Source organism: Periplaneta americana, chromosome 13, assembly GCF_040183065.1.
Source record: "Periplaneta americana isolate PAMFEO1 chromosome 13, P.americana_PAMFEO1_priV1, whole genome shotgun sequence".
Taxonomy (NCBI): Eukaryota; Metazoa; Arthropoda; class Insecta; order Blattodea; family Blattidae; genus Periplaneta; species Periplaneta americana.
In genome coordinates, this window is record NC_091129.1 from 31,384,694 (window position 1) to 31,398,601 (window position 13,908).

The 13,908-nt window shown below is 35.0% G+C and overlaps 2 protein-coding genes across 2 annotated transcripts in view; one reads left to right on the forward strand and one right to left on the reverse strand.

The window, feature by feature from the left end:
- The window catches only part of LOC138711782 (cationic amino acid transporter 4), a 100,360-nt gene that overhangs the window by 7,056 nt on the left and 79,396 nt on the right, over positions 1–13,908 (reverse strand). Inside the window, exons 7-8 of the mRNA XM_069842985.1 lie at positions 13,468–13,693; positions 255–416 (exon numbers count right to left, since the gene is read on the reverse strand). Of these exons, the coding sequence (XP_069699086.1) occupies positions 255–416; positions 13,468–13,693 (388 nt within the window). The remainder of the gene's footprint in view (positions 1–254; positions 417–13,467; positions 13,694–13,908) is intronic.
- On the forward strand, positions 10,150–12,922 carry LOC138711783 (tigger transposable element-derived protein 4-like). Its single transcript, XM_069842986.1, has 2 exons — positions 10,150–10,368; positions 10,594–12,922. Exon 2 carries the CDS (start codon positions 10,595–10,597, stop codon positions 12,539–12,541), a length of 1,947 nt encoding a protein of 648 aa, XP_069699087.1. The 5' UTR covers positions 10,150–10,368; position 10,594; the 3' UTR covers positions 12,542–12,922.

Below are 13,908 nucleotides of genomic sequence, written 5' to 3' on the forward strand. Positions count from 1 at the left end.
AGAAAAATTGTATTAAACTTTTTCGTTTGAAATATCTCAAGGAATAGTCTCCTGAAATTAATGACATTATTTACAGCTCGCTCTGTATATTTGGGGCTAGCAGATTTTCATGGTCCATGCTATAGCACACTGCTTTGTTACATTGTTGTGAATTTTTCATAGACAACAATTATCTTAATGCACTACCGGTAGAATATAAGCGATATTACCTGTTATTCAATATCCAATTTAAGTAAAGTTTGAGAAATTCTTACCTAATGCCATCCAGACTATAAACCGAACCCATGTGAGGGCCTGTAGGTGAATCATCAACTCAACATTGCAGAAGATACTTAGTGCCGGAATTAATGGAACGAGTGGAACTTTAAATCGTAGACCTACTGTGTTTTGTTGATGTGCCACTATTATCAACAAACCTGAAATATAAAAAAATAGAGTCATTAAATAATAAACTTGATTTTTATTTTTATATATGAGGCAATGGCATAACAAAATGTATATTGACCGGCTTGCAGGAATCACTCGATCTTCCTTAGGAAAACTTCAGAAATATATTAGCAAATCTTTATGAACACTCACAAGACCCAAGATCTGCCTACATTGGAGTTTTTACATTATCTAATATTCATTTGACATATCTGTGTTTATGGATGTTTCTGGGACTAACTTAGTGCTCTTCACGATGGCATATAGTCACTGTCATAGGAACACGTTGCTGGTACCTTCCTCAGGAAGGCATATTCATATGCCAAATTACCATGGCAAGGAATTTGGAGCACTATAAAGTAACGGTGAAACATTGTTTAGTGAACTTGAGCCATGCTGCTACACTGATAAAGCAGGAGTCAATGAAAATTACACGCAACTTGTTGCAAAATTATAAAAACACTGATTAAAGCATCCTGCATGCGTAGAGAACACTGAACCTGTACAGTACTTGCTTCGTCAAAGTATAAACAACTAAACAGTGCAGTTGTGTTAAAATGTGTCAGTCAGAAATTCGCGCACATTTCCTGCAGAGATATGTCGGAAAATAATACAAGTACAGTGTATACAAAATTAGGATGGTGTGTCTATTATTGAAAACAATCAGTGGCGTAGCATGAAATTTTGAGTAGGGGAAGCTAACTCAAGTTGTCTTTCATGCAATATGAGAAAACGTATTACAAAAAATACAGTCTTAAATAAATAGTAGTCAATTTCAAGTCAGCAGTCTAAGATTGGTTGGAACATCGTAAGTAACACCAATAAGGCATGAGCTGAAATGAGACGTAATAAAATATGATTTCACGGTTTACACATATCTCTTAACAAATAGACACGTATACGTATAACATTAGCTCACTTCCTGTCATACTTAGAGAAATCATAATATTAGTATCATTACGTAAATATGCGTCTGTCTTTTGGTTGTGTCCTTCATTGACAGCAAGGGAGTCGGTCATTTGTTTTTTAAATCACACTTTTGTTCGTAAGTCAGTCTTGATAATACAATTGTCCTAAAAAATTCAAGTAAATTCGTGTCAGGAACTGTTATTTCGCTCATTATTTATTATATCAGCCACAATGCACACTAACACTTCAACTGAACACAGCTGACGAAAAGGGATAACTCGGAATTTAAATGTTAAAGCTAGCTTCTTGGAAGCCTTGCGACTAGGGTACCGGTAGTTTAGTTAGAAAGGGATGGAAAATCTGCGGGGTGGAAGAAACCGGTCTGCTTGGAAGCTGGTGTGTGCAGGCTTCTTGTTTACTGCTGCATCACAAATCATCCTGGCTGCCGCATCACAACATTTAAAGCGTAAATATAAATTCTATTAAAATTGATAAATAATTTTCTCCATAAACTGCAGGTTTATTATAAAATCATTATTAACTGGGGAAGCTAAGCTTTTTAGCTTACATTGACGCTACGCCACTGAAAACAATAGACTATTCTGCAAACTTTGTAAATGTTATGTGTCAGGTTCTGAAAGTTTCAACGTAAAGTGTCACGTAAGTAGCACTGTTAAACACATATATGCTTATGATAAGTTTTATTCTGGGAAATTATAGAAAGGATCCAGTGAATCAAATGATGATGTGTATTTCTTTCATGAAGAACTGTGTAGTTCATTTATTTCTGCCAACATCCCACTCTTTGAATTAAAAAGTGAAAAACTCTGGGAATTCTTAGAAAAATACACCAGGAGAACTATTCCTGATGAATCGACGTTGCAGCAGGTAGCTAGCTATACTTACTTACTTACTTACTTTCTTACTTACGTACTAATGGCTTTTAAGGAACCCGGAGGTTCATTGCCACCCTCACATAAGTCCTGAACAAGATTAATCCAGTCCCTAGCATCGTATCCTACTTCCCTCAAATCCATTTTTACATTATCCTCCCATATACGTCTCGGTCTCCCCAAAGGTCTTTTTCCCTTTGGACTCTCAACTAACTAGGTAGCTAGCTATACATGAGAAAAATTGATGGCAAATTTGTATAAACAATGATAGCTGAATGGGACAATGAAAAACTTTGGGTTTGTATCAATGAAACATTCCATTTCATAGGTCGTCACATGACCAATGTAATTGTTGGGCCAACGAAAAGAGATATGTCTAGCAGAATGTATCTTCTGGCATGTGAGAATTTAGTTAAAGAAACTTTCTCTTCAGTCAGTGAGCATTTTGACACTTTATTTAGCCTTCTATGTAAAATACAAGATTTTTTTGCTGATCATTACATGCTAAAGTGGCTAAATTGTTGAAGAATACGTATAAAAATTATTCACGTGACTCTTTTTTGCCCGTGCTTGCCATAGAGTAAGGTACGAATTGACTGAGAGGATGCCAGGGATTGTCACCCTCTAGAGCAGTCATGTCGATTGATGTCCATAGGAGCAAGCGCGCGCTTTAGAGCTCAGGAGAGCCTGAGCGCTTTACACTGGAAAAGAGACAGACAAAAGAGGTAGTATATGCCACTTGGTGGAGCTATATTCAGGGATGGCCAGCACTGATTCAATGGATAAAGGGAAGAGAACTTATTAAAACTGTATCCATGTTAATTTTTAGATTTGTCTGAGAAGTATAAGTGCATTATAAGAATGTAAGTTTTAATTTTAATGCACATTTTTCACAGGTTTGATTTTTGATTCAAAATAAATATTTTCTCAACTTTTTTTTATATAAGAGTGAAATTTTCATATATAGGCCTATTTATTTAGTAGCCTTATAGAATGTTTTCGTAAATCTAATATATCGTAAATACATATTACTGAAGATAGTGTATTGAAAATTTTTTTAATATTCGCATGGAAATTGTTTGTAAGGAAATGAACTAACAAAGCAACTACTGTTACATCATAAGCAGACATCGGATTCTAGGGCAAATGCCTATTTTGTTTCTTTAGGAGAAAAGTAAAAATAATTATTAATATTTGTGTTTCATGGAAATTGAAAGGTATTCAAAGAGTTTTATAGTGCCCTAAAATGCCCTAAAACGGTTATTAGAGCCTAATTTGTTAATATTCGCCTAAAAATGCCTAACTCACTGTAAAGTTTCGCATTTTACTCTTACTTTTTATAATTTATACATGCATTCACTGCGAAATTTAAGGCATTTAAAAAGTGGAAAGTTTGCTTCACACCGGCCATGAAACCATTGATAAAGGAAATAAAATGTTTTGAATCTCACGACACTCGCAATAGATTTCACCGAATTTAACATGTTAGGAGGCATAAATGCCGACAAAGAACCAACCTTAGTTTTGAAGCAGGCAACAATCACAACATGTGCTGCTACCGATTCAGAGATATACTATACTATAAAAATGACTGTTTTCGGTCTGAAACCGATTAGCTGTACTGCCCTTCAGAGTGTCATAAAATCACAATTTTTGGAGAAAGAGTGTTTTTGAAATATTTATGAAAAGTCGTAAAACTGCGAACTAGTAGGGTAAACCGTTACAAAATATTTAAAAGAATGGCCCTCCTAGTGTTAACACTACCAGGAAATGCAACAATAAGTGGAACTTTGTATTTTTGCCCAATTGAATCTCAATAACAACGGTTCATTTGAATGCTCGTTAACAGTTGCTCTTTCCCTCACCTTATTTGTGTTGAGAAGTTTTGAGCGGTAGGACGTTTTCCTGTGAAGTTTAACGCGATAATGCCGAAAAATATAAGTGCAAAATCTACATTGATCCGGCAATGGCTAACAGAATATTCAGAATTCACTTATGATGGAAAAATAATATTCTGCAAGATTTGTAGCAAACAGGTATGTAACAATAGTTGAAATATATAAATTCTATTAATTTTAATGAGTAGGCGTATAATATTTATACATTGACTGAGCTATCCTGAGGTAAGTTATAATTCTTTTTAAGACCACTACACTTTAACCTTTTAAATTCCGATAGTTAAAGTATTTGCAGGTCATTAAAATTTTGATTGTTCGAACCCACTAACTTTGTGATAGAAATACGGCAATATAACAATTAGGATTTTATTTTAATTCAGTTTACTTTACATTTTTAGATTTCGCAAGAAAAGAAGTGCCACCTAAAGCAGCATGTGCATGGAGCGGCTCATAAGGCTAAAGCTCAGCAGAAAAGTCAACTGCAACAAACTTTACTAACACAGCCTACTTCATCCAATCTCAGCAGCAATTTCTATGCTGATTTAACCAGAGCGTTTGTTGCTGCTAACATTCCCTGGAATGCAATTGAAAATCCGGTTTTAAGACAGTTTTTACAAAAATACTGCAAACAAAATATCCCATCTGAGTCGACCCTAAGAAAAAATTACTTAGACAGAATATGCAATGAAACTTTAGCTTCCATTCGGGAGGATATAGGTGATTCTTACATATGGGTCTCTGTGGATGAAACCTCAGATCCTATGAATAGGTATATAGCAAATATGGTAGTAGGAAAACTTAGTCCTGATGGACCTTCGATTCCACACCTCGTATATGTTAAGGAACTTTCGAAAGTGAATAGCCAAGCCATTGCTTATTTTGTAAATAAAGGCCTACAGTCTTTATACTCAGGTAATATAGACGATTCTAAAGTTCTGTTGTTTTGTACTGATGCTGCCTCATACATGGTTGCTGCAGCTCCACTTCTTAAAACATTTTATCCTAACCTCACGCATGTAACCTGTCTAGCACATGACCTTCACAGGGTTTCTGAAACAATTCGGAATGAATTTCCTCTTGTCAATTCGTTTATTTCTAACACAAAAAAAAGTTTTTGTAAAGCCCCATCCAGGATTTCAATATTCAGAGAGAACTTTCCAGATATCTCACTCCCACCTCAGCCGGTTGTTACACGATGGGGAACCTGGATTCAGTCAGTGGTGTATTATTCTAAGTATTTTAAAGAAGTGGTCACAGTTATTGATAAATTACCTGAAACTGATAGTGCAGCGTGTGTGAAAGCAGCGAAAGATTATCTGAATGACTCACGAGTGAAAAACGATATTGCCTACATAACATCAAACTTTTCTTTCATACCTGCAAGCATTGAACAATTAGAACGTGAAAAACAATCTCTTTGTAGCCAAATAGCAATAGTAAAGGAAGCTCAAGTGAACATACATTCTGCTTTGGGCGAAACTGGGAAAAAAGTAAAAAATAAGTGGGACAACGTATTAAATAAGAATGTAGGATTTTCATTGTTGGAAAAAGTATAAAGAGTGATATCGGGGGAAAGTGTAAATGTTCCAGTAAGTATTGATGTTTCTATTGTAACTAATTTAAAATTTGCGCCTCTCACATCAGTTTCGGTTGAAAGAAGTTTTTCTGCTTTCAAAATGATTCTCAGTGACAAAAGGCAAAGGTTAACTGTGGAGAATTTAGAAAAAATTCTGGTGGTGTACTGTGCAGATAATTATAATAAAGTCTGAGCATGGAACTGAATTTCAATAACTTAAAATGAGTAATCTTGATATCAATAAACATTATTTCATTAGTTTCAATATATTAAATTTGTGCAGCTCTGTTTATAAATATAATATAGTATTCTTTTTTAATGTTTAAACATATTTTTTTGTGCGTATTTTAGTGTATAACTAAAAATTTCAGTGAAAGAAATAAGTATGATACCTTGATGTGCCCAAAATGCCTATTTTCATTAAAATAGAGCCTAATTTTACAAATTTTGAGCTTATTTTAGGCGCCTAAAACTGCAATTTTTAGTGCCTAAAAATCCGATGTCTAATCATAAGCAAAAGATATGTGCCGATGTGTTGTAAAAATGTCAGCTTTATAGCTTCAGCACATTTCGAGAAAATAATTTAATATTCTGATGTTTGGAAGTTGCTAACAATATCACCTTAAAAGCATAATGTGATAAGAGTTTTGTTATGGAATATTGTTACACTTTAAACATATACAGCTCCTAGGTAACTTTGCTTTGTACTGTAATATTGTTTTGATTAGTTTATTGATTACTTTTATAAGGCTAAAGGTACCATCACTATCAATTCCAACTTATCATGTCATACTCAATCTCTTCTTTTGGGATATCACTTTCTTTATGATTGATGTATTTCATACATTTAGTACAATATAGTTACCGGTATACTACTATGGAATTTATGTGAATATTTCTTCTTAACTCTTTATTATGTTATTAACGTTTAAAACACAAATGCGATATTAAGAAACTGGTATTAGTACTTTTGTTTTACAGACAATATAGATAATATCGAACAGAAAGAAGCCATATAAAAATGACATAAAATTTCACGTTCCGTTTGAAGTTTGTGCAGCACTGTTTTCTTAATCCAACAGGCTGCTTATTCATATACACAACCCTTCCACTTTCCATACTTAGTGCTTGATGCCCGCGCACGACGTCAAGGTCAGAAAAATGTGCTTGCTTTGACATCGCTGCTCTAGAGAATTGCGTGTCCCATGCTGAATTCATATTAATCCTTGCCAAGGACAATAATATCAAGCTCCTTCTTATGTCAAATTTATAGCTGCAGTATTTTATGTTACTAATGCTGTATACTCATTTAACAACAACGATTTTCATTTTTTTTCTCTTTTAATGTACTCGTATTTAAGTTGACCTCAGTGACAATAGCTAAGAGTCCACTAATGCTGCTAATTATTATGAACAATATTTTTTATCGACAATGAGTTGGAAAATCTCCTGTTTAACAGTTATAATTTAAATTTTCTTTATAAAGGCGGCCAGAGACCTTGTTCTTTTCGCACAGTTTTATCAGTTGGACAAAACTGCATAATTAATACTGATTTATATTTTTTTCTTTTTTTAATTTTTAATATTGTCTCCCCTCCCACCCTGGAGAAAACATTCAATCTGCACCCTGCCAAAGAGTATTGGTAGCATTTTCCGAACACTAACGAATTAATTCCAAATATTGTTACGGCTTCACACTGGGTGTCGGAATTCGAAAAAGAATGTCCTGGTGTACCTCTCTCTCCTTATACAGTTCTCATTCAATAGGGTTCGTGGATAAATGTTTGCAATTACTATTCTCAGAACTTCAGTTGTGTAAAGAAATAGGTTCAGTTCAGAGTTGCCAGATTTTAGATCAACCAAGGAGGGACATCCTTTTTCCATCATGTACCGGTACAGTACATGTTCTGTCTTAAAGGAAGGGGTGATATGAATATGGGTAGAGTTGACAATTGATGATTGGAGAGGGGGAAACCCGAGTATAAAACAATATTTATTTGGCTGTAATTTTACATCGCGTTTCTCTGGCGTTTTTCAGGACTTGTGGCAATAATATGTTACGCCAAATTATTAACTTAATGACTTAATAGTAGTTCTATCTCATAGATTTCCCCAGCTGTTTATTATTAATTGTAAATCACAAATTCCAAAAGATTGCATCTCATGTGACAAAATATTGAAATTTCAATGTTTATTAACTGATTACAATGACAAAATTTATTAATACCTAAATTCATATTTATTTTGTGATTTAGCAAGTTACTGCTCCAAACCCATCATCTAACGTACAGTATACATTTCAGAATTTATATACATAATATTACTGGACTTCAACATTTTCAACAAGCTTTCTGCCATTTTCTGTGCCATGCATTTCTGATGAACGTCTCTTTCGAAATGTTTAGAAATATAGCCTCATGAGCTAGTGGTCAGAGCTTCTGACTACAGTTCATGAGGACACAGGTTGGATTCCCGGTTAGAACACAGGAATTTTTCCTTAATGGGAATGTTTCTGTGTTCGTCCATGGTCTGGAAATTAGGTTAGGCTTAGGTTTAAGACCTCTCCCTACCTTCATAATCATCCTATTATAATATCATCGGGGCAGTGTAACTCCGCCTTCCAGGCACTCCAACCTCAGAAGTGGGTTACAAATAAATAATTGCCAGGAGAGACCAGAAATGTCAAAATGACAACTGTGGCATTGGAAAAAGAAAAAAGTTTAAAAATATCGTATGCAGGGGCGTACACAATTTGGGGTTTACCGGGTTTGAAGCCTTGAACTTAAAAAAATGACATTTATATTTGAGTATTTTTATCCATAATCGTTGAAATGTATATTATACTATGTTGGTCAAAATATTTCTTTAACTATGTAATACATTCATTTAGTTCTCAAATAATTTTGTAATAAGTTGCATGTAATTTTCCACAACTGAACTGTACTTCTGCTTAATCAATACAATAGTTTTGTATAACCTTATAGTGCTCCAAATCCTTTACTATGCAAATTGTAATATATAATAGTCATAGAGTATCTCTTATTACATTTAATATGTAATTCGAGAAGATATTCTTATTAAATTTAATTTATCATGGATTTAAACTAATCGTTAAAATTTCTTTCAGTGGCAATTTTAGATATAAAGAAATTCAGCATCCACAATTTAAATTCCTTTCATGAAGATCAAAGACATATAAGGCCTATATTAAAAATCACTGCATGCATATTCAAGTACATACAGAACATGTAGTGATGAAAATTTTCCGGAAAGTTTTAAAGCTGAAAATTTTTCCCTTTAGGAATTTCTTTAGCTTATTGATTTTACTAAGTTTCATGATTATGACATATGAAATAATTGCTGCTCAAATAGCCACCATTTACACAACGCCTTTTTTTTCTTTGCATAACACAATAACTGTAGCTACATGCACAAATTAAACGGATAAGATTAAAAATAAATTTTATATAGAAATTAACTATACACGAAACAGTCATAGACCACTTTCAATACAATGTAGAATTTCACACTTGCTATTGGTATAAGTGACTGACTGAACTGCGAATGCATTGTATAAAGTGGATAGTCCACACACATAACGAAGTCAGGAATCACGAACCATATCTCATATTAATGTTTCCCTCAGCCAACAATAACTAATTAAAATGGCAGGCATGCATCAGCCCCATCTAGAGCTACCAACATTGTGACAATTAATTAGATCCGTAAAGTTCTCAATATATGACATTCTTCAGTGTTTGTTTCTTGATATGAATATTATAGTAAACAACCTTGGCAATGTCGCTGTTTTGGAGTCGGAATTAACAGTCATCAAAGATTTGACGACTTACATTTGATAAACTGGTGGCTAGTGAGGATACTGAATGAGTATTACATTATGTGTATGCTCTTAAGGTCAGGGAGCAAAGAATGTCACGATTTCGTCAGGTGGAAAACTTCCAGTAAATTTTCAGAAAATGTTCCTTCTCATGACATTACGTAAACTGATATACACATGTACGGACCTCGCACCACGAAAAATACTCAGAAATGTGTATGCAGGTAGGAGCAAAGTTCTACATCATAGTTAGACGTGCTGCTCTGAACCATCAACTTAATATTAATGATGACGGAAAATTGTAATCAAATCACTGTGATGTACATTACACAGACTACATTTAAACAAAAACAAAACACATCATTAAATATATATGTGTGTGTGTGTGTGTGTACAGTATTTTAAAAACCACGTGCTAATTTTATTCATCAATAGGCAAATGTTCCTGAAATAGACATTTTGTTAACTATACTGCAATATGCATGCGTCACTATTTTTTCTCCACCTGCCTACAAACTTTTATAAGACATGCACGTTCGCTCACTCACTCACTCACTCGATGAACTAATGAGAAGACACCTTAGAAGCTTTGTGAGATATAAGGGAGACTGGGGAGGTTTGACCATAGGGGAGGTTTGACCCATCTCTATAATTTGAAATCCCGCCATTTTTATCTCTGCTATTTGTCATGGTTCTCTTTGCTTTTAATGTCAGAGGTAATATTTATGCTCATCAAGGCAGTGAAACCAAGAACAGCTGAGATTCTACTTCCTGTTTGATTTGTTGCTTGCTGATGTTGGTTTGATGCTCTTGTTTATAAGAATCCAAGTAAGTAATTGCAATCTTAATGGTAATAGTGATAGTTACATTTGATTCTACATCCTTTTAGGTTCAATTTCATATATTTATTGTGTAGTTTTCTTTATTATTAAGTATATAAATATTTTAGTATATACAAAAAGTCCCATGAGGGAGGTTTGACCCAAAATTGCAGGGAGGTGTGACCCATGTTATGGTGTGTGATTTCATAACATTTTTTTTATTTCTTAATAGGATGCCTTTCAAGTGGAAACCTACTGAAAATCCAAGGAAGAAAGTAGATCCAGGAGTAATGAAAGCTGCTGTAAAGTGTGTCCTCGATGATAATGTGAGCATTCGAGCAGCTGCAGTTGAATATGAAGTTGATAGGAAGACTTTAGGGAGGTATGTTTCTAAAGTAAAGGAAGGAAATGAAACAGCTTTCAAGGCAGACCACAACAGCTCTCAGATTTTTAGTTCAGAAGAGGAAAATGATTTAGAAAAGTACCTTCTAACAGCAGCTAGGTTGAATTATGGTCTTACTCCTAAAGAGTTGCGAAGATTTGCTTATGAATATGCAGTCGCTAGAGGTAAACCAATCGGTGATAATTGGAAGAAAAACAATCAAGCCAGTTATGATTGGGAGAGAGGATTCATGCATCGTCACCCAAGACTGTCACTGCGGAATCCCCAGGGAAAAAGTCTAGGGAGAGGGACAGCCTTTAACCCAACAAGTGTAGGCGAGTTCTTCCAGAATCTTCGTTCTGTGTATCACACCAATAAATTTGGCCCAGAATCAATTTACAATCTGGATGAAACTGGGGTAACAAATGTACAGAAACCTGGCAAGGTAATTGCACCAAAAGGGGAAAAACAGGTCTCAAAAATGACATCCGCTGAGAGGGGGACACTTGTTACACTTTGCTGTGCAGTAAGTGCAACAGGAAATGCTGTTCCACCATTCTTTGTCTATCCAAGACAGAGATTAAATGATAAAATGATTGATGGTGCTCCTGTGGGTTCTTGTGCTGGTGTTAGTCCAAGTGGGTGGATGGCTGGAGAGACCTTTGTTCATTACTGGGAACACTTTATCAAACACACAAAGTGCTCTAAAGAACGTCCTGTGCTTGTCATCTTAGACAACCATGAATCTCACGTAACACCACAGACACTTCAGATCGCTAAGGACAATGGTATCACACTAATAACATTGCCACCCCACACAAGCCATAAAACTCAACCACTTGATAGAACTGTATTTGGGCCCTTCAAAACTGTTTACAATCAAGCTATTGATGACTTCATGACCACTCATCCAGGAGAGACTGCAACTATCTACCAGATCCCAAAATTTGTTGGAAATGCATTTCCTGTTTCTTTCACTCCTGCCAATATAATCAGTGGCTTTAAATGCACTGGGATCTGGCCATTTGATTCCACTATTTTCAATTCTACTGATTTTATGAGCTCATATGTAACTTATCGACCAAGTCCTGCCAGTGAAGATGCAGCAGCCATAAGCAAAGAACCCCATCCAACACTGATTACCCAGCCAAGTTGTAGTGGAATTTCACCAGAACAAGTAAGACCTTTCCCGAAAGCTGGTCCAAAGAAAAGTAAAAATGGCCGCAAAAGGGTTGTTAGTCGTGTGTTGACAGACACACCTGTCAAAGCAGCTATTGAGAAAGAGTACGAAGAACGCGTCAATAGGAAGAGAAATCAGGCTACCCTTCCTTCCAAAACTATTAGGAAAATATTTCCTAATGACTGTGAGGACTCTGTATCAATTGAAAAGGAGAGGAAAAAGAGAAGACAATCTCACTTTACTCCTACGGCTGATGAGGACGAGGCTTCTGAAAATATAACTGATGATGACGACTGCGAGGAGGTGAATAATGAAGATTGGGGAGTGATGTCTGCTAAAAGTGGTGATTTCGTCTTGGTTAAGTTCTGCACCAAGTCGACAGCATGCCATTATGTTGGAAAAGTTATACAGATCAGAGAATATGAGTGTAAAGTGAAATTCATGCGGCGCTACCGATTCGGGTCAGACTGCTTTGTGTATCCTGATGTTGAAGACACTAGTTATGTGCCATTTGAAGATATGAAAATTCTTCCAAAACCAGTTTTTCAAGATGGAACTGAAAGAATGTCTTCAAAACTTAGGTTCTCAGTGAGATTTATTAATTTAAATGTGCGTTAAGTGAAAACAGTGCTATTTCTCAGTGGAACTTTTACTATTTTCTATATTTTTATAATATTTGTGTTTGGTACTTTTGTTAGAAATAGTGTTCTTTGTATTCATGTTCCTAATTTATTTAAATATTGCAGACTTGTACTGTTTTGTAGGCTTGGGTCAAACCTCCCAACATGTGGGCCAAACCTCCCTTATGCGGGGAGGTTTGACCCAGAAAGTAGTATAATTAAAAAACATATATGAAATTTAATACATTAAGAATAGGCTGTTCTGTAATTTACCATATATGTCTGAGATCTTAGTCTATCTAATGGTATGTTTTCATCACCTCTAAGGAAATTTATTTTTGGAAATAAAAATAAAATAAAAATAATGGGTCAAACCTCCCCAGGCTCCTTATAGCATTAATTGATCTGAACACACTATAATTGAGGACCGTTTTTTGCAAAACTTGCTAACTGAAAAAAACTAAATTTTACAGGAGAGACAAAACACTATAGTAAGCAAGTTTTCCTGTAACTCTCACTTATAGCAGAAAGCAAGTTTTGAAAAAACGTTCACACTTTGACACACTACAATGAAGAGAAAAACCCAATTTTGCTAAGACGCCTTGAACATCATGTACAGACTTGCTTTATGTTAACGAATCCATCAATATCTCAATTTTGCAAATTTTGCAGTTAGCAAATTAAGCAAAAACGATCCTCAATTGATCAAATTACAAATACTTTTAATAGCCTAAACTAATCTAAGAAATACAACAGTTTGGAAACTAAAATCTACAGCATAGGAGTAAGAATATATAGCTTATAATATTACATATTGTAATGGGACATGCTGAGGAATAAAGTATTAAAAAAAACACACACACACAAAACATGCATACTTTGCTTCTTTTCAGAAATTAGTCTGAAAATAATTATTTTACATACATCCTGCTAGGCAGACAATGAAGAAAGCTGCTAACAGCACTGTCCACCAAACGCCAGATTTCAGTTCATGTGAAGAAAATTGCAGCTGTATACAAAGGGCGGTGCTGAAGCATGTGAACACAAACACTGCACCTGAGACGGCACCTCCAGGCTCACAGTTGCCAATCAGTGGACTGAGCCAATGGAAACTTGGCTTTAGTCTCCCTGCTGTTGCTAGCTCCACAATCTGTAAAAAATGAAATATTCAATATATTAATTGTAAATTAATTAGGCCTGTATATGTATTGTATGGTTACATATTCCTATTATATACCGAGTCTTTCACTCGAAAAGTTTATGGACTATGATGATTCTCAGACACATTATGCATACATGCCAACAGAAAGCTTTCCTGGTGCCATACAGCTATTTAATGACAAATGTGACCACCAAAAAGTGTCA